General features: G+C 55.0%; 2 protein-coding genes across 4 annotated transcripts in view; one reads left to right on the top strand and one right to left on the bottom strand.

Moving 5' to 3' along the window:
* CDH23 (cadherin related 23) overlaps nt 1-27,681 on the bottom strand; it is a gene marked incomplete at its 5' end in the record, with an annotated part of 434,991 nt that overhangs the window by 37,987 nt on the left and 369,323 nt on the right. The window lies entirely within an intron of this gene.
* VSIR (V-set immunoregulatory receptor) lies at nt 56-26,110 on the top strand. The gene is made up of 7 exons (XM_082407243.1): nt 56-327; nt 11,082-11,507; nt 12,242-12,298; nt 18,400-18,507; nt 21,752-21,779; nt 23,047-23,243; nt 23,427-26,110. The coding sequence occupies exons 1-7, from the start codon at nt 246-248 to the stop codon at nt 23,462-23,464; spliced, it is 936 nt and encodes a 311-aa protein (XP_082263369.1). The 5' UTR covers nt 56-245; the 3' UTR covers nt 23,465-26,110.

Here is a 27,681-nt window from a genome sequence, read left to right as displayed (position 1 = left end):
CCCCTCCCGCGGGGGCCCTTGGAGAGGCAGCACCCCAGCCTTGGCCGCCCGGGGGCGCTGTGGGCCCCTGGGAGCGGGCGGCTCTCGGGCTGCCGGCCGCGCTCACTTGCTCTGCGCTCACTCGCGCGGAGGTTTCCCCGCCGGCCGCGTCCCGTCCGCTCCCTGCGAACCAGGAGTGCCCCCTGCGCGCCCCCGGGCTCCGCTCCGGCCCGGCTGCGCCAGACGCAGCTCTGCCCGACGGCGACATGGGCGCCCCCCCAGTCCCGGAGGCTGGCAGCTGGCGCTGGGGGCCTGTGCTCCTCGCCTTCTTCCTGGCTGCCTCCCGAGGTAAGGTCGGTGGAGCCTGGGTGCTGGGGAGGAGCAACGGGAGAGCACAGCGGGGCAGGGTGGGGGGTCCCAGGTCAGATGCGGGCGCCCTGGGAGCCCCTTTCAGCCTGCCGTGACCCCACCCGCGGCAGGGAGGCCGCTAGGACGGCTCGGCAGGGGCGGCGGCTCTCTGCCAAGTGCCCCGGCTGGGTGGTGGGCACACGTGTATGCCGACAGCTGCCCAAGCAGCTGCCTGTCCAGCTCTTCCCAACCCAGAGAGCCCGGGCACGAGTACCTTCTGCAGAACAGGAGATAAACACGGTGGAGACAGCCCAATGTGTTCTAGTGGATGCCACTGGCTTTTGACACCTGTGGCGTCTCCCTGCTCCACCTCAGGGCCCCAGGATCTCACAAGGTGCCGAAGTTGTACACTCTCAGCCAGTGTCCTGTACCCTGGTGACACTCTTGGTTGAGCCTTGGTGGGCACTAGTCAGTGCAGGCACTGGTCCACAGCTGGACATGGGTGCCCTCTGGTCCTTAATCCTGAGGGTCTGATGGCTGAGAGTTGAGTGGTCAGCCGATTCCCAGCATCCTAGCAAAGCTGCAGCTCAGGGACTGGTGTAGGGCATGCACTGGGGAGAATGTGGGACATTTCCCAGCTTGGCTGTGAGCCCCTTCTAGGTCCTTGGATAACTTATGGCATCTTTCGGGCCTCAGTTTCCTCAGCTCAAACACAGAAGTCATACATAGGGAGGTGTCACTTTCCCCTTCCAAAGTCCAGACTGTCACAACTCTAGGTGGTATCCTGGTCAGGACACAGGGGCTCCTTGAATGGGGGGCAAAGGTCCCAGTACCTGCAGCCTGGCCCCTGCTTCTTGCCTGTCCAGGACTTAAGCAGCTGGATCTTGAGGGAAGAGGGGGCCGGCAGGCAGCCTATGGAACTAAACTTTAAACTTTTTCTCTGGGAAGGCTCAGGGAAAGTGTGAGTCACGCAGGGAGTCAGAGGGAGGCAGGAGGGAGGTGGGGAGCTTGGCAAGGGACCCAGTGGGTGAGTCAGAAGAAGAGGAGGAAGGAGAAGACAGGGGAAGAGCAAGAGGAGGGTTCTGAGAGAAGCTGGAAAACACCTCAGAAACCGGGGAGCCTGCAGGCAGCATGGTATCTCAGCGCTGGGAGGCTGGCCTGGGCCTCCTATAAGGAGGAGGGAGCCCACACCCCACAGACAGAGATGCCTAAGCCCTGAACTGGATGCTCCCCAGGAAGAGCCAAAGGGGGTGGAGGAGCAGTCTCGGCACCAAGGCCATGGCTCATGGCAGACATGGCTTCCCAAAGGAGCAGGGGATGGTGGCAGGCAGGACGGCTAGCATCCCACCCACTACAGACCGCCTGCCCTGCCCCATCCTTTCCAAGTGACCCCAAGGGGCCCTTCAGTTTTCTTACCGCTACCCTGTCCTCCTCTGGCTGAGCTGCTCTCTGTTCAGCAGCCCCAGTTTGGGAAACTGAGTTCCAGAGAACTCGGGCATAGAGAGCCAGCTTGCACAGAGCCAGTAGCAGAGAGGCTCAGAGCCCCTCACTCCATACTGTCTCTACAGCCAGGAGGCTTCACCCCCAGAGGTCTTGGCTACTTAAACAGCTTGGTACTCCATCTCTTCCTGGACCCAGCTCAAGGAGATAATTAGGGTCTGAAGCAGCTTTCCACTGAAAGGAGTCAGGAGAATTCTCTTAGTTTTGAACTGCTCTGGGACTCAGTATTCCTAACTGTGATATGGGTGTGCTAATGAATATTCAAGCTGCTACCCAGTACAGTGTGCAACAGGGGGGATAAGAGATGGGGAGGCCTGGTTGCAGACATGGTCCGGAGGGTCTCTGAGTTGGAAAGACCTGCTCACCGGCCTGCTGGGGTGCTGGGTGGCCCTGGGCAGGATTGCTCACTGTCAAAGCCTTGATGCTTTGGGAAGGTGAGACGGAGGTGGCTAGTGCAGACCTGTTTGTTCTCTAGCTCTTGGGGCTGGGCCAGCACCATGGAGAATGGTGATGGTGATAATGGCGCTCAGGAGCCTAGGAAAAGTTGCAGATACCCCTTTCCTGGGCCTGACCCAGGTTGAAATGGGTGGAGGGAGGCACCTAGGGAGCCAGGACCCAGCAGACCCCAAGGGTGGCAGAGCCTCTTCTTCCCCTACTGGCCTTCCCAGGACCTGTGGAAGTTATTGTTCCTGCCATGTCCTCACAGGCTGACCCAAGAGTCCCAAACTCTGGGACTAGCCCATGGAGGCGCACTGGGGCTGGGGAGGTGAGAGCCCATCTTCCCCTGTATGGCAAGCAGGGTTGCAGGGCCTTGTTGAGTAACCCAGTGGTGCAAGCCTCTGACGCAGCAATGATCGGTTCTTAGGAAATCCACAGTCTGCCGCCCAGAGGCCCTGAGGTGGAGAGAAGCAGGCTTGAGGCCAGCCCATGGGCATAAGGGAGCCTCTACCCAATGCCAGGGGTACGCAGCAATACCGGGGAGCCCCTTGCTGAGCTGGGCTGGTTGCTCTCTCTTTCCCCCAAGTAGGGCAAAGGTTCCCTGCTGGGGCCTGACCTCCGTAGGAGAGGGTGGCCCAGGTGGGAGGTACACTGCTGGAACGCCACCTCCCTACATGCACACACGTATGTGGTCTTAGGCCCAAGCAGACAGAGGGAAAGAAGAGAGGAAGAAAGGGGTCCTTGGTGCCCATCGGGTATACTGGCAGTGACCCCTCACTAGCATTGACCAAGCCCCAAAGACTGAGTTTGAGGTGCCAGGTTTTAAGCCAACCGTTCATCCAGGAGCAGTCTGGCCTCACCAGGGGAGGGGGCACCAGGGAGCTGCGGTGAAGCTTCTGATGGACCCTCGGATCCCCTTAGCAGCAGCGCGGGCATGCCCAAGGGCTTCCTGATGCCACCCTGTGTGAGAATGGAAGGGACCTGGGGTCGTGTGCCCTGCATGCCAGGGCTTCCCATTCAACCCTGTCACTTAACAGTCTGGCTTGGGGAGTCAATCAGAGCTCCGTTCAAATTCCAAGATGGTCCTTTACTGCTCTGTCACTTTGCACAAGTTACTCAGCATCCGTGAGCAAGTTCTATCATCTCTCCCATAGGGATGATGACAGCGCCGCCCTCAGAGGGCTGCTGTGAATTTTCGGTGCACACGTAACACAGAGCCTGGCATAACATAGTGCCTGGCACCTGGTGAACTCTGGCTGTGTAGTATTATTCTGCCTCTTGGCTTTTGGAGGCCACATGCCATTGGTTTACCATCTTAGCTCCTTGCTTCCTGCAGGGTCCGGTAGAGCGCCCAGAGCATGGGAAGGCATTGACTGGTTTCACTGGGACAGGACTCTCTAGAATCCTGGAGGTCTGAAGTGCTGGGGCCAGCCCTCTGTAGCACCTCTACACACTAACAGTCTGTAATGCCCATATAGGTGCCTGTAGATTCTCCTCTTACAGTTCCCCAGAGATGGGGACTTTGCCACTTCAAGGCAAGCCGGGCTCAGGGTTTCCTTGTCTTATTGGGGTCTTTCTTGCAACTGAGCTTAACATTCAGCCTGTTTACTTTGGCTGACCATCCCCAGAGAGAAAGACAATGGCCACCATTGTGTCCATCAGTAACTCAGTAATGAAGTGGCTCTGCTCATGACCGAGCCAGCCTAGTCCCTTAACCTTTCTACATAGGATCTTACTTCCCTTGGGGACCGGGGGTCAAGCCCTGTCTCTGCTGTTCACTTACTGTGGGACCACAAACGCACACTCCGCCTTTATCTGAGCCCTGGGCAGGCTGGGTAACAGGGTCTCGGCAGCGCTGACCACTCACTTCGGAAGAGTAATTCCATGATGGTGTTTCCTGACCTTCAGTCCATTTGTTCACCACTTTGGGGATTTCTACAGTGTCTGCCCATCATCATATGTACCCTCTTTAAATCTACTCATTCTTTGACTTAAGTAAATAGATTTTAAAAGGAAACTTTGTATCACTGCCATAAATGGAAAGCCAGTGTCACTTGCCATAAATAGAACAAAATCATAAAAGTACATAATAGGAAAACCAAATAAGGTAAATTCTAGTTGGAAACTATAGCCTGGGGAAGGCTCCAAGCCTGCTGTACCTTGCAAGAAAAAAAAAAAAAAAAAGAAGAGCTTAGCACATAATAGAGATGTTTTGAAGACACACTGGCATCAAACTGGGACTTTCTCTTTGATGTTATCAGGACTGAAAGAGAATTGAAAAGGGAATAACCTTCTCTCTGTGTGATTCAGTGTTATTTAATGCCATAAAACTGAAAGTAAAACTACCTATGCTGTAGATGCCGTCAGCTCCTCTCCATTGAAAAAGAAAACTCACCACTGTGAGGAGTGGCAGCTGGGGGCAGGGGACAGTTCAGCTCTCCTGGAAGAAGGGAGAGATGGCAGTGCTCATCCTAAGAGGCCAGGACAGGGTCAGCAGGCCTTTCTGGGCTTCTTCCAGGCCCCAATTCTCCCAGCCCCCATTGCCTTCCCCAAATAAATACAGTGGCTCTAGCTGGGTCCTCTCCCCATGCTGGGACCAACTGGCTGTCCCAACAACTACAGAGAGGGTGCGAGGGGGACCCTGCAGCCTCATGGGCCAGGTCAGCCTGCCCATCTGCAGGAAGGAGGTGGGGCCTCTGGTCAATCCCTGGCTACTTCTATACCCCAGACCTCTGGAGCGAGATGGCCTGGGTTCAAATCCTGGCACCACCACTTGCTATTCATGAGACTCTGTACAAGTTACTTAACCTCTCTGTGCTTCAGTTTCCTCATCTGCAAAGCGGAGACGATAATAGTACCTACCTTATAGGGAGGGAGGATTCAATAAGATACTCCATATAAAAGTGATTAGAATGATGCCTGGCACAGAGTTAAGAGCCTGCTACTATACCATTACCACCGAGCCTCCTGCACTGAGGGTAGGGCACAAAGAGATTTGAATCTGAACCTTAGGAAGTCTTCACAGCACAGGATCTTGAGGGTAGCTGGCTGGAGCTGGTAGTCTGGGCTACATACAGTTGTCCTCAGGGAGGGCCTGGGAGAGCTGAGGAACGAGTCATCCAGAGACGCATCCACTGGTGCGGCTCTGGCCAACCGCCCAGGCCCTCCCTGGGGAGGTGTGCTGGCCAACAGCCTCCAGCCCCAGATGCACTGATGCTTTCCCAATGTGCTGGAAGTGCCGCTTCCTCCGATAGAGCCTGGCTTCCCCTTCCCAGACTCCTTGGTCCAATGTGAATGGACACTTCCTGCAGGAGCAGGTATCAATAAACACATCTGAGATGCCCTTTGTCCTCACTGGCCACAGAGCCCCATGGGTGGACCTGCCGGCTTTGGGCCCTCAGCCCTTTGTCCCGGAGGTACTTCCTGGAGCTTAGCACTGGAATCAGGACCAGTTCTGATTGGTCCTTGCCTCTTTCCCTCTGTGCTCTCCATCTTGATAAAGACAGAGCCTAGCCTTTCCTTATATCCTCCATGGACTGTCCTGGAGGACAGGGTCTGGCAGGGAGCTGGAGACGAGGTCCATGTCTGTCTGGGGCCCCCTCTGAGGGCGAGGACCTGGCCTTCTGTATCTAGCACAGGGCCAGCAATAGCAGGCCATCAGTAACTGTTTGCTTACAGCCCCTAGCAGCTGGACAGAGTTCAGCTCTTTGGGTGGGGCCTCCTAGGCCTGACTAATCAAGCCAGGGACCCACCTCCAAAGGCTGGGGCGTTGCCTTGGCGACTGTGGACTAAGCTCATGCCGGGTCAGGGTAAATACACAGGCCTGTCTACACCCACACACACCCATCCCATGCACACCCACAGGGTTTCACCAGGTGAAACCTTATGGAGGGAAAGAGGTCACAAAAAACTAGCATCCTGAGATGAAGCTAAACAAGAACTCCTTTCCCCTACACTGGGGCTTTTACAAGAGGCTGAGCCCCTCTGTGGCTGAGGGTCCCACTGCTAGAAAGTGGCAGAAGCAGGGCTAAATTCTGAGCGGAAGTCCCTTAGGGAACTCTGCACCCCCATGGCCTCTCTGCCTTGGGCTTGGCTCATGTTGGGACCTTAGTAAATATTTGTGGAATGAAAGAATGATGTTTTCGGTTTGGGTCTGAGGCAGAGCAAAGCTGGCTTCGTGGAGAGCACAGAAGTCAACTGGAGGTCAGTTTACGCTGAGTAGCTGGAGGATGAGGTGTCAGCCCCACCCGCTGGAGGGGTGGAGGGCTCTTGCTGCCTGTAGTGCTGGCTTGTCCAGGGTGTGGGTCTCAGTTCAGCCACATAGGGCTGTGTGGCCTTGGGCAAATCGCTTGACTTCTGATTTGATTTCCTCATCTTTAAAATGGGGATAATGAGACCTACATCAGGGGCGTTATGAGAATTAAATGAGTATAAAGTGCTCAGCAAGTCCTAACCTGTAAGAGGGGCTCATAAATGCCCGTGATCACCTTTGTAGCCCATTCTTGCCTCCTTCCTCTGCCCTAAGACAGCCCTTCTCACCTGCCACAGGGTTTCAGAGCTGGAAGGGGCCTAGGAATGTGGGGAGTCTCTCCAGATAGGAGGAAGAAAGGGAGGCCCAGAGAAGGATGGGACCTGCCCAAAGGCACACAGTAAGGGCATGGCTAAGTGGGGATTGGGGCCCAGGGATCTGCCTGCCCAGGCCAGAGTATTAATCCTGAGACCTCACATTTCCCAGGATCACAGCATTCTTCCTCCAGGTGTTTCTGCCATCTTACCCAGCAGCAGGTGGGGGCTGGGGGCGGTGGTGCAGGGCCCCAAGAACAGCACAATGATGGATGGTTCCCACATGGGCACAGGCTCAGCCCAGGGCTGGGGGCCTTTTCCTGTCCCACATGCTCTCGGCCACCCTGGAGCCAGGGGCCTTCCTCCCCAGTCTCCGACAATGCCCCAGGTGTCCAGAAGGATCTGCTCCTGACAATAAGCAACATCCTCCGGCCAAATAATTATAATTCCAGCTGGGCTATATATAGCCCCTGATAACACACGTGCGCATGCGCAGTCATGGAAGACACGGGGCTGTTTTCCCTAACGCCGTGGCCTTGAGTCCTCCTAAGGACAGGCTGCCCGTGGGCGTGGGCGTTGTCCCAGCTGCAATCTCAGACACCACAAACAAGATGTTTTCTCTCCCCCCAGGACAAACCTGTAGATGCCCGGCCCACTCCCGTCTGGCCCTTTTGCTCAAACTGAACACTCTCATCCACGCCCAAACCTGAAGCCCAGGGTAGCTTCTCCTTTTTCTAAAAGGGGAAGAGGTCCTTCTGGGGCATGTGGGGTGTAAGGGATTGAGCAATGCCCCCTCCCCAACTCTGTCTCGGAACCCCAGTTCTCTGTGTCCCCACTGTGGGTCTTCAACGAAATTGCTCCTCGGGCTGAAAATCCCCTCTCCATCGCTTCCTGGGCAATTCTGCAGTCATTAACACCACTGCTTGGACCCAGGGGTCTCTGGGCCTGACGTCCTGCTGGAGGCCCTGGGCTGGTGCCCCACTGGAGGCCCTGCTGCTTGCTTCCGTTCTGCCCCCACCTACCCTGCCCACAAGCTACCCTCAGTCTTGCCACATCTTGGCCCCAACCCGTCCACACCTCTGTCCACTCAGCAGTCCCCACCCTGCTCAGCTCTGTGCTCCACTTCTTGCGTCTGCCTCTGCCCACCCCAGACCTGCGGCCCTGGCCTCTACTGAGCCAGCTTCCCCGTGACCCCCAAGGTGTGTGTGCTCCTGCAAATGCTGCTGGATCTAGATTCGGCTCTCACCCTTGGCGATAGTCCTGGGGCTGAAGAGAATGTTGGGAAAAGGGGAAACCAGTTAGCAGCTGGGAGAGATGCTGCTGGGAGCTGCCTTGTGGCCTGCTGGGGAAAGGGGGAGTAGAGGGCAGAAATAAGCCAGGGTCCACTCTCTGGGTGGGTTTTTATTCTTCCTTAGAGGGTCCTTTCTGTAGCTACTCCCCACTTCCATTTACTGGCACAGCCAAAATTTGGCAGTCAGGCCTCCACTGGGGACCTTGGGTGGATCATTTCCTCTCTGAGCCTGAGGGTTTCATCTGTAGAACAGTGGGCTTGGGGAGTAGAATCCCTCCCTGGTTACACCAAGGAGCCACACTCATGGATCAGAAACTCAGATGTCCATGGGACATTCGTGGTGAGGGAATGAAGCAGGCCAGGTGGAAAGTGAGGGAGTAGAAGGGACTGCAGCAAGCTAGAACACCAGTGTCCCATCTACAAAGGAGGCTGCTGGTCAGCTCCAGTTGACGACTGCCTCATAGGAAAGTTGGTTTAGTGTTAATTTACTGATTCTCAAAGAGAAGCTAGAAGTCGGAATTTTCATATCAAATTCCCGGTCTTTAAATTTTGGCAATCTCAAAAAAAAAAAAAAAAAAAGAGTAAAATACTTTGAAGGTCAAATAACATATGTTTGAAGGCTGAGTATGGCTGGTGGGCTGCCAGTTTCTGAAATTGTTTCTTTCAGTACAGAGTCTAAGTGCCTGAGTTTAATTTTGACTCTAGTACTTATTTGCTGTGTGAACTTCGGTGAGTTACTTAACATCTCTGTGCCTTAGTTTCCTTATTGGTGAAACAGGAATAAAAATAACACCTACCTTACTGGGTTGTTAGACATGCCCATGCTATTCCTTCTTCTAGTTCTAACTAGATCCTGCTTTACCTGAAGCCCCCATGCTCTAGGTTCTGAGTTTATACCTTCTGGAACTTCAGGCAAACCACTTTCCCTTTCTGGGCTTCTATATTTCTGCTGGAAAGGGAGATCAGCATCTCGCTAAAGAAGTTCTGAAATCCCTGCTTACCTTGGCAATGACTTTCCAAAAATCTGGGGCTCCCAGACATGGCTCCCTCTCACATGTGGGTGCTGTGAGTGGGAGGCTCTGGTGTGTGTGTCTCCTTTTTACCTTCTGGGGCTTAAAACTCCACCCTTGCAGACATATTCTTTGGGGCCATGGCTTTGCTGCCTCCTCACACTCTGCTTTAAATATGCAGGCACGCCAAGATTGGACCACAGCTGTTACCAGTCATTCACACCTTAGTGGGAGAGAATCTGAATCTGGCTTCTCCATTCTATTGTGCAGAACTGTTTTCACTCTTAATGTCCTAACGTCTCTTGAATTGCAGAAATGAGTTAGAGACCTATCTTTCCGAGGTATCAAGCACCAACCTTCAGAGCATTTCATGTAAATTATCTGTAATTCTGCCTCAACTCTGGCAGGTAGCTGTTTCACGTCTATGTTTTATAGTGAGGAGTCCGAGGCTCAGAGTCTATGTAACTCTCAGCTGTTGGACTCCAATGCAGGGTGGGCTAATTCCAAAGCTACACCAGGCTGCCTTTCTCCTGACTGGGCCAGGCTTTCAGCTCTGCCAGGTGAGGGGAGAGGGGGGTGGGCTGTAAAACAGGGAAGGGGCATCTGGAGGAAGAAGTCGTGTTGTTATCTTGGGTTCAGGCAATGGCAATGGAAAGGACATATCCATTTTGATCCTGTACATATTTACAGGGTCCTCCTTCCCTGTCTGCCCACAACAGCCCCTGATTTTAGCCAATTAAAATCAAAATATCACTAGCGTCTAATAACTATAGCTATCCCTCCTATGTCTGCAGGGGGCACAAGAGCTCACGTCTCGTGTTCTCCTCTTGTCCTCATTCTGTCCTCTCACAAGCCTCTTGTAGCTAATATTTTCCTCATTGCACACGTGAGGAAACTGAGGCTCATAGCTAGACAGAATTTTCTGTTTTTAAGGGCCAGTGCTTTAGGGGGTGAACCTGGTTAAATGCTAGGAGACTGGGGTAGGATAAAGAGGACCAGGGCATGGCTTCATTTGCTTATTGAAAACAAAATGAACTAGAAAATATTTCTAAGAAGCCTGGGTGGCAGGCAGGTGACTGGATGAGATGACCTTTTCTGCATTGCCTGTCCTTGACCCTTAGACACCTTGGGTTTTCCTGTTTCCCTGCCACCTTCCACTTGCTGGAATCCTCTCTGTCCATCTACCTCAAAGACTCTCCTTCCTTTAAGAAGTCTCCTGACCATCCCCAGGAAGGTTGTGTCCTCTTTTCTCCAAGTGCCCTGAAGGCTGGTACGGGTTTGCCCTTTAGCCTATGGGGTTATTTTGTCAAGAGGCCGGACTTGTCTACCCAGCTAGGCCATAAGCCCCTGGAGAGGCCACATCTTCAGCATCCAGGTGAGATGTAGCACCCGGCACAGGCCTCACGCAGGTAGATGCTCTATTAGTGCTCACTGATGAGGAGGCGCGAAGGCAAGGCCTGCCCAGGAGCCGATGGCCCCCAGAGGGGCCGTCAAGGGCAAAGCGCTGCTTTTCCCAAACAGCCTTCCCCTCCTCACCCTGCTTCCCACCCGACGGCACTGGGCATGGAAGCTGGAAGTGCCAGGGGCCAGGTGTGGGCAGAGCCATGGTGCTTGCAGTAGGGGGATGGGAGCTGGGGCTGGAGCACATGTGCCACCTGGGAGAGGGACACACGCTGGCCGGGCCCAGTCTGCTGCCTGCCTGGAGTCTTTCCTATGCCTCATCCAGCTACACCTGGGGAAGCTCTTGTGGCTCCTCCCACACAGCTTAGGACGGAGCCGGGTTCATGAACTAAAGAAGAAGCTGAGGCTTGGGGAGGTCAGCTGATTTGCCCGGAGCTTGTGGCTGGGGAACCCGCATCTTTGAAGCCCCAGACCAAGGTTCTTCCCTACTCTGGGGTCACTGGGAGTAGTGCCGGCTCAGGCGGGTGACAGGCTCTTGTCTCTCTGAGCAGGTCTGGTGGCAGCATTCAAGGTCGCCACGCCGTATTCCCTGTATGTGTGTCCCGAGGGACAGAACGTCACTCTCACCTGCAGACTCTTGGGCCCCCTGGCCAAAGGGCATGACGTGACCTTCTACAAGACCTGGTACCGCAGCTCGCGGGGTGAGGTGCAGGCCTGCTCGGAGCGCCGGCCCATCCGCAACCTCACGTTCCAGGACCTTCACCTGCACCACAGCGGCCACCAGGCCAACACCAGCCAGGATCTGGCCCAGCGCCACGGGCTGGAGTCAGCCTCTGACCACCACGGCAACTTCACCATCACCATGCGCAACCTGACCCTGCTGGACGGCGGCCTCTACTGCTGCCTGGTGGTGGAGATCAGGCACCACCACTCGGAGCAGCGGCTCTACGGAGCCATGGAGCTGCAGGTGCAGAGAGGTGAGGGCTGCCTCTGGGGGACAGCTGGGGTGGGGGGGGTCACTCTGGGGATGGTGCCTGTGCTTGTCTGGGAGGGTGAGCAGAGAGGAGGACAGCGTGATGTGGGGTGGCGCCGTGCATCTGATGGTGCGACACTGTGCCGGAGGCTGTGTGATTCTGTATGGGTGGTGCTGGCACTACAGGGGTGGCACGGTGTGTGGAGCTGTGCGCGTCTCTCTGGGTAGCTGGGTGTGATGGACAGAAGGGCGTACGTGGCTCTGTTTATGACAGTGGGACTTTTTAACAGGAGGGGGTGTTTATGACAGTGGGACTTTTTAACGGGAGGGGGTGTATGAACTTGGGCTGGGAGTGTGACTGCTCACCACAGTTCCATGGCTCACACCTGGGGTGTGAGTTAGGCGAGTGTGTGTGTGTGCGTGTGTCTAGGTGAGAAGGCGAGGGGCTGTAGACTAGATAGAGGTGTGGGTGTGGGCAGGTATCGACATGCCCCTGAGGCTGTCATGTGTCATGACAATGGGCAGGAATGCAGTGAAAATATGTCTCTGTGTGTGCGTGTGTGTGTGTGTGCGTGTGTGTGTGCGTGTCTGTGTGTGTGTGCGCAGCTGGGCCAATGTTGCCAAGGGGACACTAGCCTGAGTACCTGTGACAGGAGGGGGGGCATGCCAGCCTGGATAAGTCTTCCTGGCCTCCTGGGTCTGACGCCCACCTGATGACCCTTCTCTCTGCTCCCATAGGCGAAGAAGCACCATCCAAGTGCATTGTGCACCCACCCTCCTCCAAGGAGAGTGAAAGTAAGGAACCACCCTCTTGGCTCTTCTGGGTTCTCTGTTCTCCTCTGTCCTCATTCTGAACTCTGACCTCATCACCCCAAGCCCACGGAACCCCCCTTCCTCCTCCTTTGCTGCTGCCTCTCCCTTTTGTTTCCTCCTTCACCTGAGCCACTGGGCTGCAGCCCCCAGAAGCCCATGCCCCTTCCAAGGCCCAAAGCCTGAGGAAGGTGGCTCCTGGAGTCCCAGCTCCTGACTCTCTGAGTGGGGCTGTGCCCCGGCAGTGACCTTTGGCCAAGTGCCCTCACGACAGGTACTGGGTGCCACAGGCTGCTGAGCTTGTTTTCAGTGGGCACGGCTCCTGCCCACTAGCCCTCTGCCACAGGCAAAGGTTGGAGGGCTGTGGTGGGGGTCCTCCTGGCTTGGACTCAACGATTTAAAATCTCCTTGTTCTGTGTGGGGAGGGAGGAAGGAGAGGCTCAGGAAGGGGAACAGAGCCACCTTTTCTAGAGCCCCTACTATGTGCCAGGACTGTGCTAAGTCCTTCCAAGTACTGGTATCTCAGTGGCTTCTTATAAGAACCCTGTGAAATAGGCGTCACCAACTTCACTTTACATACATGGAAATGGAGGCCCAGAGAAGAGACGTAACTGCCTCAATTCACACAGCTGACAAGGGAAGTGCAGCTGGGACTGCTCACATCACCTTCTTCCCACGTCGGGGTAGGAGACTGGACACACAGTGTGGTGGGTGTCAGTCAGCCCCCTGGCATTTGCCCAGAGGTGCCCTACAGGGGATGGGGACACTGCTTCAAGAGGTGCCCAGGGCTTCCCTGGTGGCGCAGTGGTTGAGAATCTGCCTGCCAATGCAGAGGACATGGGTTTGATCCCTGGTCCGGGAAGATCCCACGTGCCGCAGAGCAACTAAGCCCGTGCGCCACAACTACTGAACCTGCGCTCTAGAGCCCACGAGCCACAACTACTGAGCCCATGTGCCACAACTACTGAAGCCCGCGTGCCTAGAGCCCGTGCTCCGCAACAAGAAAAGCCACTGCAATAAGCCCACACACCACAACGAAGAGTAGCCCCCGCTCGCCACAACTAGAGAAAGCCTGCGCACAGCAACGAAGACCCAATGCAGCCAAAAATAAATAAATAAAATAATTAAAAAAAAAAAAAGAGGTGCCTGGGCACTAGGAGGCCAGGCGAGAATGCCCAGCAGCTTGGAGACAGCAGGCAAAGGGGGGACATCTTAGGGACACCCCCCTCTTCTGAGAGGAGGGGGTCTTGGCTTCCTCAGCCTTCTCTCTCTTAGTATTTATCGGGCATCCAGTGTGGACCAGACCCCGCCTAGGCCCTGGAGACACAAAAGTGCAGGCCTCCTCCCTGCCCTCCAGGAGGACATACACCAAAACTGAAGCCAGGAATGGGAACCGCTCAGCTACAGCCCCGGCCAAGCCCCCACTCAAAGGCTGTGGTGACTTTCTATTCGAATTACTCATTTTTTTTGAAGCAACAAATGGACCAGCCAGGAACAAAATTAGAACACACAGCTGGGTCTGAGTTAGACCCACATGGAACTAAGAACAAGCCCCTCTTCCTGCACACCGCAGAGCTCATGTGTGGCCTCGGCACCAAGCCGCTGCCTTCCTCACTTCCTCCACTGGCAGCTCCCTGGGGAGGGTGGAAAGGGGGCCCCCCACCCCGAGCAGCCCCTCCCTTCCCATGCAGCAGCCTCATGACTGTGTGCGCACACGTGTGCTGTGCACAGGACAGGGTGAACCTCACGTGGCGGGGTCCCTGAGTGTTTACTTCCCCATCGCCCCTTCCACTCTGAACAAACCCCCAGTCCCACTTCTGCTCCCGCAGAAACACCTCCGCCACTTCCGCCATTTCACAGATGGAGAAACCGAGTTTCAGACGGGTGAAGGGACTTGTTCCCAGTCTCTCAGAGCCAAGAGGAGAAGCCAGGGTGCCTGATTCTCAGTGTGCAAACCCTGCCTGAGCACTGGGGCCTTCCCCTCTGTCAACACTCGTTTTCTGAAAATTAGCTGTATGAGTTAAGTCTTGGAGACAGAGACAAGAGATGCCAGAGGGGATGGTGCTAGAGAAACCAGGTGTGAAATGGAGAGGGAGTGCAGCTCTGGGTCGTTTTTCTTGATCTAGACTCTAGAGAAGCAGCTGCTGGAATTAAGGGAACAGGAGTCACCTGGGAAATTCCAGGAGTCTGGCTGATGAGAGCCCAAGGGTGAGGCAGAACCTTGAACTTGACTGTTAAGGGTCAGGCTTCCTTTGCGGGGCACCTCTGCTCTCAGGTTTTGACATTTTCCTCCTCTCCAGTTCGCGGGATGTGCAGCCTCTCTCTGGTCCCTGCTTCCCTGAACTACTGTCTACAGGGAATTGGCTACTTAAAGGCCAAAGGGACATGTTTGCTTCTGTCTCGGCGTCAAGGGCAGGGAGATAGCGTCAATGATCTCTGGAGTCCCCTTTCGATCCCCTTCAAGGCCCTTGGTTCTGGAGGTCTGCAGACTACAGCTGTGGTGGAGTTTTGGCACTAAGGCGGAAGTGGTCTCAGATGAAGAGAAACCCAGCTATGCTTTTGGGTGGGGTGTGCGGGCTTTGGACAGTGCTTCCGTTCTCCAGGTATCGTGTGTCCACTGAGCGATGCGAGCAAGCGTCTCCCTTTCCAACTAACAGGGAGGCACCCTGTGTTATCTAAGGTGCTGAGTCAGGGCTCAAAAACTAAATGCCCGCAGGGCCAGGGAGCTGGTGGGTAGGACAGTAGGGAGGGGTAGAGACTGTGGTGAGCACCCAGCTGCCAGTCTGTACTTGCAGTTCCAACCGCCACGTGCCAGGAAGGGGGCCCAGGGTTGCCAGAGCCACTGAATTTTCAAGCAAAGTCAGAAGTCCAGATCTTACATGAACTCTCTGAATTTTAAAATGTTGGCAACTAATTAAAAAAAAAAATTAAGTACTGTGTCGGCCATAGTTGCAACCTGAGTCCATTCTAGTGAAAGGCAGTGTGGTAAAGGGGGTAAGAGCACAGATCCTGAAATCAGCCAAGTTGCTTAACCTCCCTGTGCCTCAGTTTTCTCATCTGTAAAATGGGGATGACAGTTATCATCATACTTTCCAGGTTGTTACGAGGCTAAAATGAGGTACTCTGTGTAAAGAAAGCGCTAAGAACCATGCCTGGCACGGAGTAAGTGCTGTGTATGTGTTGGCTACTATTACTTCTAATATGGAATTCTAGGCCTGGCTTCCCAAGTCATCTCATCCATTCCCCTGTGCCAAGGCAGGATGGCAAGTAGATGGCAGCAGACAGTGGACACATATCCTGTTTTCTAACAGTTCGAAACATTTGCCTGGTGACCCATGTGCTTAGTAGGCCCCAGGGCTGACCGCTGGGTACTGCCCTCCACTGCCACTTGCCTTTGGAAAGATCCCAGTTCCTGCTGTAAGACAGGTGCCCCCCCCCCCCCCCGCCAGCCTTGGTACCTGATTAGTTAATGATGCTTCCAGCCAAGAAGCTCTTTGAGTTTCCCTTCTCTGACTGCAGCGCCAGTCTCCTAGCGTTATCTCTGGGGAGGAGGAGGGTAGTTGGTCTATGAAATCCTCTGAATGCTCACAGCAGCTTGAGGTGGCAGGGGAGGTGGTAAGAGAGGAGTGGGGCGGAGGAAGGTGGTACCCAAGGAGCCCAGGAGCCCCGAGTTGCTGGGGGGCTGTGGTTTTTCACTGAACCTGGGGAAGGGGGCTGGGCAGCCCATCTCCCTGAGAAGCAACCTCCCCACCCCCGCAACACAGCAGGTATATGGTTTGCTTTCATCCAGCCCCGTCCCTGGAACCAGGCAGCTCTGCTGAACTCCCCCCTCCTCCATAAACTCCCTCGGCGTACTACTGGCAGGCCCTGGACAGAGAATCGCTGAGCAGGCTGGACCCCTCCCATCCCACCCCGCTGTGTAAGGGCTGGCACACTGCTTGCTGCTGGCTAGGCAGGTGCCTCTGCCGGTGCCTGATCACCTTCTAAGCATGAGTCTGGCTCTGGATGGCTACAGAGCAGGACCCCCCGACCTCACCCCCAGGTACTGGCCACACGTAGCGGGAGGGCTGGGGAGCTGTGGCGCGGCTGTGCTCTGCAGAGGAGCCCATGGTGTCGGAGGGCAACTGGCCCACAGAACTCTCCCCAAACCCTGCCCCCTGGCCCTAGCCTCAACTCCCAGGCCAGGCTGTAAGGAAACCAAGTCCTGATCCCCTAGAGGGGCCGAAGAGAGGGAGTCTTTGCTTGGGGACAGGAGTCAGGTAGAGGCTGGGCCAAGCCACCCACAGCCAACAGGGAGCTGGACTCAGTGATCACAGACTGACTACACCAAATGCTGCCTAGTACCAGTCTGGAGGAGACCTGCTTTGACGACCAAAAAAGAGCGCTGTGCAGCCGGTTTCTCAGTGCCCAAAATAAGGTCCTGTGACGGGGTTTAGAGATACTTGAATGTCTGAATTATAGAACATTTAACTTTCAATACTCTACGTCAAAGTGCAGCCTCGCTAAGATCTGTGGGGAACCTGCTTTAATGTGGAGTCGAACTTGTCTTTGTAACAGCACAGCAACTGTTCTTGTACCAGCGGGTACTTCTAAAGCGCCTGAAAACAGCTTGTTCTCTTCTGAGGTCTGAACAAACGCCCTGAAAGCTTGTTTACACCATCAGGTTGTTCAGCAATACAATGAGATAAAAACAGCCTTTATTCCCAAGTAAGTAGTGCAAAGGCAACATTGAGCCCGTTCACCTCCCCAAAGCTCCCTGGAGCCAAGTTGACGCTGTGACAAGGTAACCCAGCCCATGGTTTTTCTGTCAGAGGGAAGGGCTAAAACTGGGAAGGAAATGCATTTACACTGGTTGTGGTTCTGAGGGCACGTCTGTTCCCAGCCAAACTCCTGGAGTCAGCAGATGGACTGAAATAAATCAAACCTCCCATGCTGTTGATGGGATCGTGAAGCAGTACAAGTTTTTTTTTAGAGGACAATTTAGCAATAGGCTAAAAGAAAATACACTTACTCTTTGGCTCAGCACTTTCACTACTAGGGTTTTACGTACGGATGTACTTGCCCAAGTGAGCAAAGATGCCTACACAAGAAGTTCATTGCTACTTTATTAGTTATGTTGAAAATGGAAGAAACCTACATACACACCAGTAGGGGACTGTTTCGATAAATTTTGGGTGAGCCACGTGATAAAGCCCTAGGCAGAATGAGGTAGATCTCTGTGCCAATACAGAGAGGTGTCTAAGCTGTGCTAAGTGGTCAAAGCAATTGTCACGTGATCCCATATATGCTCTACATGCGGGGAATGTATCTAGACTATACACAAAAAAACTGACAGTGATTATGTCTTTGGGGGGGGGGCCTGGGTAGAGGGGGAGGAAGAAGCTTTTGAATTTTTTTTAACTTGTAAATTTTTTTGTGTGTAATTTAGGAAGTTTAAAAAAATTTAAATGTTGGACAAGGATTCACATTTCCCTAGTTCCTGCCCCAAGATTTTTCCCCGTGAATTGTACATGTGAGATCAGTTTAGAGGCCCCCATCCTGGAGCCAAGGAGTCTCTCCGGGGATAAGTAGGGCTTTTTATTCATTTATTTTTCATTGAGATAAAACATATATAACATAAAATTTGCCATTTTAACCATTTTTAAGTGTTTGATTCAGTGACATTAATTATGCTCTCAATGTTGTGCAATTATCACCGCTATCTATTTCCAAAAGTTTTTCATCTCTTGGGCTCCTTCTGACCTTGAACTCTGTGGCATGAGGTCTATGAAGGGCCTGCTCTCCCTTTTCAGGGAACAACCTGTCACCCAGGGTGGTCGAGCTGTTCCCAGTGGGCTGGGATGAGGACCCTTCTCTCTCCCCGCTTGAGCTGCCTCAGCTGTAAGCGCCTGGCCTGATTTCTGGTGCTCTGGCCCCCCTGGGGTCCCCAGACCTTCTGTGCCTCTGCAAGTCAGTGAGGGTCTGGCTGTGGGGCCTGGGTAAAGGTGGGTCCCCCTGTTGCCAGGCCTTCCCTCTCTGGGCCTCAGTTTCCCCTCAGGAGGTGCAGTGGGAACGGGGCCTCACCTTGGCTGCCTCTGTCCTTTCAGGCATCACGGCTGCTGCCCTGGCTACGAGCGCCTGCATCGTGGGCATCCTCTGCCTCCCCCTCATCCTGCTCCTGGTCTACAAGCAAAGGCAGGTGGCCTCCAACCGCCGTGAGTATCCCTGCCCGCCTGGGCTAGGTGGGGGTGTGAGTGACCTGCCCCAGCCCCCCTCTCAGCCACGGGCATTAGCAAAGGCTAAAGGCAGGCACAATTCCGCTCTTCAAGAGACAGGAGCTGCTACAGTCCTTGCAAGGAGCTGGGCTCAATGGTGGAGAGAGGAGGGGATCCACTAGCCCCTTGGCGCTCAATGAATAACTGTTGAATGAATGAATAATCATACGGAGTAGCTGAAATTGGTTTATAAAAGTGCTACCACCTGGAGATTGTTTGGGGCCCTGCTTTAATGTATGGGTAGGCTTGTCTTGGTAGCAATTGTTGGGACAAAATGACCTTTGGATTATCAGAACTGGGAGGGATCTTAGAGATAACTTGCTTCAACTCTTTCCTTTTACAGGTGAGAAACCTAAGATCAGCAGGGTTAAATAACTAACCAAATGTTATATAACTTAGTAAGTGGAAGAGCTAAGACTCAAACTCAGAGCTTTTCACCTCACGCTTTTCAGGGAATATAGTCCCACCACATAATAAAAACGCTCATCAGCATGTGCGTCATAGCAGACGACCCCTAACCAGTAGGACTGCTGTGCCAGGTACCATGCCAAGCTTGCTATATACATTCTCTCACATATTCCTCATAACCCCTCTAAGACTTTGGTCCTACCACTGGCCCCATTTTACAGCTGAGCAAACTGAGACACAGAGCCGTTCAGTAACTCCCTTAAGGAACCACACAGTGAGTACGTGGTGGAGCCAGGTTTCAAGTTGTGACCACAAATACCTTTTCACCCGTCTCTTTGGGTGACAGTGCCCCTTGCCCTTCCTTTGACTCCACCCATGAGCCTCGTCCAGTCTCAGTCTTCCAAGAGCAGGAGGGTGTGGGCCCTCGCTTCGCCTCCCCCACCTCTTCCCCTCCGTCCTCTGCAGGAAGGCTTTGGCTTACACCTGATCGCCTTCGGCTAGACTGTAACGACTTGACACCCCTCTGTCCCTCTGTCACTGGGTCACTCAGAGGCTGTGGCCACCTCTCCCTTCCTCTCAGGACGCCCTTATTCCTCTCACAAAATCCACCACAGTCTATCTACACAAATACCCTGGGGTTGGGGCTGGGGTGGGGGAGGGTAAAGGGGTTGGAGCAGAAAGAGGAACCCAGGGGATCAACCAGGGAGAGAAGTCATTGCAGAGCTGCCCTCAGCTCCTGCCCGTCTGTGGAGCACTTCCACGGAGGTGGGAATGGGACGAGGAGGGGCCACGTTCAGCTAGGCTTGGCTACCAGCAAAGGAGGTGCTTTCTGTGCCCCTTACTCCAGACCACAGGGCTGTCTCCATCAGGGAACAGGAACTGGGAAACAAATTCCTGGCAGAGGACGGCGTTGGGTGGGGGAGGCGCACTACTGACCCTGTTTGGCGCCGCACAGCCTTCCTTACAGGGCCCTGAGGGGTTGGCCAAGGCTCTGCCCCTGTCCCGGGCTGGAGGAAGGAAAAGCAGAGAGGGGACATCCCCAGGCCAGAACACTGTGGGGTGTCCTGAGGACACGGGGAGCCGGGGTCAGCCCCCAGTATCTCCTATTCCATGCACTGGGACACTTGCAGACTGAGGGCTTCGCAGAGGAAGGGACAGATGAGCTGGGTGCTGAAGAATTGCACTGAAAGAAGGCTCGAGGGGGTGCGGTGGGCCGGCTAGGGCTGTGCCACGACCAGTGTTGAGCACGTCTTCTGAAACTCTAAACGAGCCCCATTTCTGTGATGGGTAGCCACTTCATAGCACCTTTCCCCAGATTTAATATATGCAGTAACAGGAAGGTGTCAATCATTTATCTCCTAATAAAAGTATTTTTGAGGCCAGTCCTCTGTCCTCTCCAAAAAGAAAAAAAAAAATGACTTGCATGGTCGAAGGCTCAGAGACAGACACAAGAGATGCCAGAGGGGACGATGCTAGAGAAACCAGGTACGAAATGGAGAGGGAGTGGAGATTCAGGTCATTCTTCTTGATCTAGACTCTAGAGAAGCAGCTGTTGGAATTATGGCAACAGAAGTCACCTGGGACATGCCAGGCGTGTGGCCACAGGGCAGAGGCCGAGTGGCCCGGAGCGGGGCAGTGGGGAGGCAGGTCGGAGGCAGAGTGGACGGGAGCCTGTGTGGTGCGCTTTGGGAAGGATGATGGCACGGAGCCTGGCACAGAGCCTGGAACAGAAAGTGTGCTTGGGAATGAGCCAAACTCAGGAAAAAAGAAAGAGAAAGGGTTGGGAGCACTGAGGAAGGCAGTGTGCTGCGGAGGCCAATGGGTGTGGCAACCTCTCTAGTATCAGAGACTCGGTGTCCCCAGGGCAGAGGAGAGGATGAGGGGCGGGAACGCAGAAACCCGCACGAAGCCCCACGCAGTCACCCAGTAAACAAGGAGCCATGATTCTGATACCTCAGAGATTTCAGGAACTTGTGTGCAACTTCCCATGGGTGTTCTGTTGTTGTGCCCCTCCCCTACCGCTTGTTTCCCCATCGTAATCAGCAGCAAAGCTCGTAAAAAACGAGAAGGATCTGTGGGAGTACATGGGGAGCTGCAAGAAAGAGGGAAGTTGGGGCCACTGCATCTGGTTGGTGGCCAGGTTGGGGGGTGGGGAACCCGCACAGTGGGGCAGGGTGGCAGCAGCTTGGCTGCAGAGTAGAAAGTAGTAGCACGGCTGAGAAGTGATAGGGTCTCAGGCCCCCTAAGTTTCCTCTAAGAGATGTTGCCTTGAAAGCCACTCTATTAGGCAATGCAGAGGATGGGACAGAGAGGACCAGGAACTCTAATTAGGAACTGACCTTGCAACACTCCTGCCCAGTAAATCATGGCTGACGACCAGAACGTGACAAATGTCCAAACAGGAAACAGCAAATTCAGGAGCCAGGCCTTTGGTGGATCATGAATATCTAACATCACCAAGTTAAGACATGGGAGAAATCATTGGCTGCCTTTGGTTTCCTGGCAACAAATGTTGTCCCAGACACTTGTAAAATGCAGCCCAAATTTCATTTATCACCGGTCAAAATGGGCCGCTCACTGAGGCCTCACCTGCTGGGTAGACACGCAGAGCACTGCCTGCCATACGGGCTTCCTGAGTGAACAGAAGTGGGATCCAGGGCTGAGCACGGCTCTGTCCAGGATTGCTCCCGTTCCCCGAGGGGCATCTGCCAGTGAGGGCACGGATGCTGTCTGGGGAAGCCTTCTCTTTGTGACTAGCTTCTCTGTTTGTCCCTAGGTGCCCAGGAGCTGGTGCGGATGGACAGGTAAGGCCCATGGAGACCTTCCTGAGGACACTTCCAGCAGCTGTGCCACCCCGATTCAGAGTCTGGCAGGCTGTCTCTTTTCCCTGGGCTGTCATCTCTGAAGGGCAGCATCTACACCCAAACTCCTTATGCAGCAGTTAAGGGGGAGGGGGACCTTTTAGCCAGGACAGACTGATTCTCCCAACTTCACCAGGATCTCTTCCCCTCTCCTCTCTGGTCACTGCTTATACCACGACAGGGCTGAGAACACAGATGTGGCCTCCCTGGTCCTCCCTGTGCTCTGGGCCAGCTGTCAGGAAGGAGATATTTCTGGGCAGTAGGGCCCCTGTTTAGCTGCCTGGCACAGCTGGTTAGAAGAGCATTTGCCATCTGCCACTGAAGCCTACACATCTGTGCCGATTGGTTGTTTTCCCTGCCACCCCTCACCCAGCAGTCTGAGCTCCAGGATGCTTGGATGAACTATGCACCCACCTTCGGGCCTCAGTGGTCAGCCAGGCCAGGGTGGGGGAGGGGAGGAAGCAGCTGGGCCCAGGCAGACACTGAAACATGCAAAGGAGGCCAGCACATCTGGAGTTGTGGCCCCTCCCTGCAGGGCACCCCAAGGAGAAGGCTGTCAGGCTACAAGGGCTCAGATGGAGGCGACAGGTTGGGGATAGAGTGAACAGGGAATGTGTGTTGGTGCACTCTGGGCAGGAAGCTGGCATGGAGCCTGGCACGGAGGGCGTACTTGGGAATGAGCCACATTTAGAAATTTGGCCCCGGTACCTGCAACACCAAATTCAGAGCTCCCCCCTGATGTTTGAAAGGGATGATATTCAAGACAGGTCACAGGAAGTTCTGCTAGAATCTCAGAGTTGGAGGGGTCCTCAGAGGTTGTCCCACTCCCAAGCAGGAAGAACACCTCCCTTCAGCTCAAGACAAGCTGTGGGGACATTCAGTGCTAGTGCCATTAACTCTACTGACCAAAGAGAGACCTGTCCCCAGATTCCTGAGGCGCCTCTGACCCTGGGCTTCCTTCCTGGGCCTGGGGCAGATGGTCAGACCACAGGGTGGAGCTGGGGTCAGATGCCCTCAGCTCAGGGCAGGTGGGGAGGGCAGCCCATGGCCTTTTCTCTCTGGCCCTGGATCCTCCCTTCCTGCTAGGAGAGGCTGCTGAGGCCTGGGGTGGGAAGGCAGGTGAGGGGAAGGGAGCAGAGAAGGAAGGCAGGCAGGAGGGCAGAGGCCTAGCCCCAGGTAGCACGGATGACCTTCAATTCTGATTCTCTAGCAACAACACTCAAGGAATTGAAAACCCCGGCTTTGAGATCTCTCCACCTTCCCATGGGATGCCAGAGACCAAGCCCAGGCAACCCCTGACCTATGTGGCCCAGAGGCAGCCTTCTGAGTCTGGGCGGCATCTGCTCTCTGAGCCCAACACTCCTCTGTCTCCACCAGGCCCCGGGGATGTCTTCTTCCCCTCCCTAGGTAAGTGCTTCTCTTCCCTCACAGCTCTGTGGCCTGCAAGGTCATGACCTGTCCACGGCGAGCAGGGCATCAGCCTCACTCCCCGCCCTCCCTGGGGAGTCCTCACAGCCTCAGGGTGTGGGGTTGGGGGGGATGAAGGACAGAGGAACCCCCACTTCACTCTGCTTCTCCTTTCCTTTGCAGACCCCGTCCCTGACTCTCCAAACTCTGAGGCCATCTAGACCAGCTGGGGGCCGTGGGCAGTTGTGGCTGGGCCTGGGGCAGGTGCATTTGAGCTAGGGCTGGCCCTCTGAGTGGTCCCTTGGCCTTGGACCTGGTTTCTTCCCTCCTGATCTAAGCTCAGACTCTTTGAAATACTCCTGATGGCCAGACCCTCAGCCTCTCTGGATGCTACATGGCAGAAGGGAGAAGGCGTTGGATCGCTCAGCCCCTGTCTCAAGGATGGTGGGGTGCTGGGATCCCACCCCAGAGACCTGAAATTCACCAGCTACTGATGCCAAATGACCTCCATCTTAGAAGCCCCAGAACTGCCAGCTGTGTGGCAGCCTCTCTCCCTGGGACATAAGCCTTGGGACCTGACAGCAGAGATGGGCACCGGGCAGACTCCCCAGTGCCACCCTCCAGGCATGAGACATAGGACAAGATGTGGAGAGACTCGTCCCCACTGTGGTGGACCCAGCTCCCCCATCTCGCCTGAGACTGCTCATCTGTCAAACCTCTTTGTAATCATGAGGCTCTGGGGCTGGGCCTGCCTGACCCTGGGCCGTGGGAGCCTTCCCCAGCTGCCTTCTACCAGCCAACTCTGAGGAGCCGTCAACAGGTTACACAAATCTGGGGGCTCCCACTGCCTGCATTCTGGTCCCCAGAATTCATTGGCCAGAAGCCCCAAAACGGGAAGTATATGCTGCGGCACGGTGGCCACTGTGAGCCAGCTGGCATCTTGGGCAATGGGAACCAGGCCAGAGGTTGCACCACCCACCGCAGATGGGAGTGGAGGGGAGAGCCAGGGGCCTGCTGGGAAGGCGAGCGGAGAGGGCTCCACCGCCTGCTCCCTGCGGTCGAGAGAGATGGTGACCACATAATGTACTGCTCAAACTGTGACACTCTTGGGGTGCTATTCAAAACTACTCGGGCAACAGTGCAAAACCTGTGGGTGGATTGTAAGAGCTGGGTTTAAATCCCTACCCTGCTTCCGAGGTGCCTGAGGCCCAGGGAGCCCTCTTCCCCCGCCCCCCAGTCTTTGGTCCTCTGTTCCAGTCAATCTGTGCTGAGCCTTCACTGCAGCGTGATCCTGTCGGGTGGGAGGGGCGGGCGTGTCCCTCGAAAGTCTTATGCCCGCTCTGCTCTGGACCCTCTGCTCCCATCTCCCGCTTCAGGGCATGACCCAAGTTTGTTTTTATACACATATATGAGGGGAATCCTTTGTGGAATTTCGATTAAAGAGTTTTAAAGCATGGAGAGGAGTGGGGAGGGGTCTCTGTACACTGTGGGGTGAAAACGGGTGGTGGGGCCTGAGAGGGGGAGGACAAAGTTTGAGCTGGACAGGAGCCCCGGGCACTGCACTGTGGAGGGCGTCATTTCAACTGGGCATTCATCTGCCAGCAGCCTACGCTGGCTCTGCTGAGCCAGGCCTGGGTGCTGAGAGCCAGGGCTTCAGGCCAGGGTAAGGGCCCAGCAGGCAGGGAGAAGCCCACCTGGCCTGGTTGGGGACGGGAGTTGGGGTGGGAGAAGGGAACAGCTCGAGGCTCTCCAGCAGCAGTGAGCCCTGGGCCTGCAGTTGAAGCCAGGGAGCCCCTTGGTTGCCTCCAAAAGCTCCCTTCTCAGGCCCAAGACCGTAGGTCAACGTGGGCCTCTAGCTGTGCCTGGGGGCCTTGAGGAGAAGGTGGGCGGGGGCCTCGGGCCTCGAGACTCTGCACTGACTCCTCCAGTGGCCAGAATGCCAAACCCTGGCTCCTGCTTTGTCCCTGGGGATCTACCCCTCGGTTTCATCTGCTGCTGTGGACTCTTAGTGCCAGCTGCCGCAGAAAGAGGGAGCTATTCTCACAGCTTGTGGGGGCCCAGAGGGCAGGGATGGGCAGGGTGATACCTGCTCGAGGCAGGGCCAGGCTACCCCTAGGGTTGAAGGACAAGCCCATGGACCAGACTCCTCACGCTCCAGCGCAGAAAGAATGTTCCTGCCCAGTGGAGAGGCTGGCCTGGCCCAAACCTCAGCTTCTAACCTCAAGGCAGAGACAACTTCTAAGAATTTGGCTGCCAGACCCTAGAGCCAGCTGCTGCTGTGTGGAGGAGGGCGGAGGCCCCGCAGCAGAAAGACACCACACTTCCTCCCCAGCTTCCTCCTGCATGGCCTTGACTTCTTCTTCTCTGGACCCTTACTAGTGAACGTATCGCTTCGTGGTTTCCTGTTTTCAGTGAAATTTACTCTGAGCTCCAGGCTCCATCTTCATCCATGACAACACGCCCTGCCCCTAGCAACCCTAAAGGCACCCTCCCTGACGCTGTGGGGAGGGGCAGGGCACTAGGGTATCCCTCTGTGCTCGCCCCAGGGTGGTAGTGCCTCTGGAGATGCCAGCTCTGATGGCCGGTTCCCACAGGCTCAGTGCCTGTGGGCTGGGGTGCATGGAACGGAATCGGGAAGCAAGAACATGGTGCCTGCCTGCCTCCAAGGGGGGCTGGGAGGAGCCCTGGGGCCTTCTGGGCAGGGTGGGACTGAGGCAGGAAGCTCATGGATCATGGCACTGTCTGAGGCCGTGGGAGGGAAATTTGTGCGTTTAGGCACTAAGTCATTGTTAAGAGATGTATCAGGAATTCTGGGACCTGTAACCTATCTCCTGATGTTCACATTTAATAAAGATCTCCTGCCTTTATTTCCTTCAAGTGATAAGCTAAGGGAATGGAATTGACACTCTCTGAAAACACACTGCAGAGGCCACTGGATATGCTGCTGTTGGATCAGGCTGGCCCTGCCTGGGGGTCTGTGGTGATGGACTGGGGTAGGTGTGCAGGAACCCCGCGGCCACTTCTCGTAAAGACCAGCCCTGGGGATACCCTAGCTTCTGCCTGGCCAGAGCTCCCTCCTACACACGGCAGCCTGGGATAGAGGGGCTAATGCATCCCCTTCTTCACAGAGTGCTCTGTGGTGGGGGAACTGGGAAGACGAGGTGGGGCTGGGGGTTGCAGAGGCCTTATCACTCTCCACCCCAGCTGGGGCTCCGGGGCCCTGCCTCCTGGAAGAGGCCTTCCTGGGTGACAGCTAGAGCTCTCCAGGGCTGGCCTAACTGTGCTGGGGGCTGGGCTAAGATTTGCTCAGGGAACTCAAAGGGAATAACAAAGGCAAAAAGAGGAACTGGGGTTGGCAGCCAGGATGCTAGGTGCAAAGTCCTCTTGAGAAGCTGACACTCACAGCCCAGATGAGCATCTGTCCCAGCCCACTGAGAGCACTGACCATCTAGCCCCTTCACTGGGCATTCACTGTACCCGCTTTGCATGGTCACCTCTCCTGCGTGGACGCTGTGTCTCGCTAATTATTCTGTGAGTTCTATGGCAGGGATCCAATAACAGCCTGCCCTTTGGACCTGGTTGTAGAGCTGATGACTGAAACACAGCCACTGGGTGATGGGCTGAACCAGGATGCCAGGGTTCTGTCCTCTGGACCACTCACAATCGGCAGAGCCACCTCTGACTTTCGGCTAGCTCGAGTTCCCAGCAGCTTCGTCTGGGCTCTCTCCTCAACAGCAATGATGCCCTGAGCTTTTGCAGGCCAACGGGCATGGGTTTCATTTTGTTTTGCAATTCTGATCTCTTGGTATGGCTTCCTGGAATATATGTTAAGAGGGATTCTGAAGTATCAATATAGTTTAATGAGAAAGTTCTGACATCCGCTAGCAATGCATGCCTTGGGCACAGGATAGGGAAGGGCAGTATGTGTTCCGTATCTTTGCCTCTTCCGTGGTAATACTGTGCTTTCCAAAACACTTTACCAGGTGTTATTACTTCTTTGGTTCCTACTCCTCCCCACCCCTCCCCTGGAAAACCCTGGAAGGTTTTACTGTCCCATTTAATGCATAGGGAAACTGAGGTTCCAAAAGGTTTGTGTCTTGTCACAGTTGAATGTGGAACTGGGACTGAAGCCTGGGTCTCCTGCTTCCCAGGCCTGTGCTCCTTCCTCTGCACTGAAGCGAGTGCCATTACAGGCCAGGACTTGGACTTGCTCACAGTACATACCGGGCCCTGGGGGATAAACCTGTGCCCACAAGCCCGTGGCTCTACTCCTTCCACATCAGTCTTTTCACTCTCCTTCCTGCCTGGCAGCCCTGAAACCACAGGACTCCTGGTGGGCATGGCGGCCCGTGCACCCCACTTGCTTGTGGGAGGGGAATGGGGAAGGGAGAAACTCATCTACCTGCAGAGCCCCAGGGTCTCTTGGAAGAACTGAGCC

This window comes from Balaenoptera borealis (assembly GCF_965194805.1).
Source record: "Balaenoptera borealis genome assembly, chromosome: 10".
NCBI classification, from domain to species: Eukaryota; Metazoa; Chordata; class Mammalia; order Artiodactyla; family Balaenopteridae; genus Balaenoptera; species Balaenoptera borealis.
The sequence above is the reverse complement of the archived record's forward strand: the minus strand, read 5'-3'. Positions and strand labels throughout refer to the sequence as shown.

Bases quoted from the DNA above. Each gene is read 5' to 3' on its own strand.
- VSIR (XM_082407243.1), top strand. From the start codon at position 246: ATGGGCGCCCCCCCAGTCCCGGAGGCTGGCAGCTGGCGCTGGGGGCCT. The intron at 328-11,081 runs GTAAGGTCGGTG...CTCTCTGAGCAG, and splicing joins CTTCCTGGCTGCCTCCCGAG to GTCTGGTGGCAGCATTCAAG. The intron at 12,299-18,399 runs GTAAGGAACCAC...CTGTCCTTTCAG, and splicing joins CTCCTCCAAGGAGAGTGAAA to GCATCACGGCTGCTGCCCTG.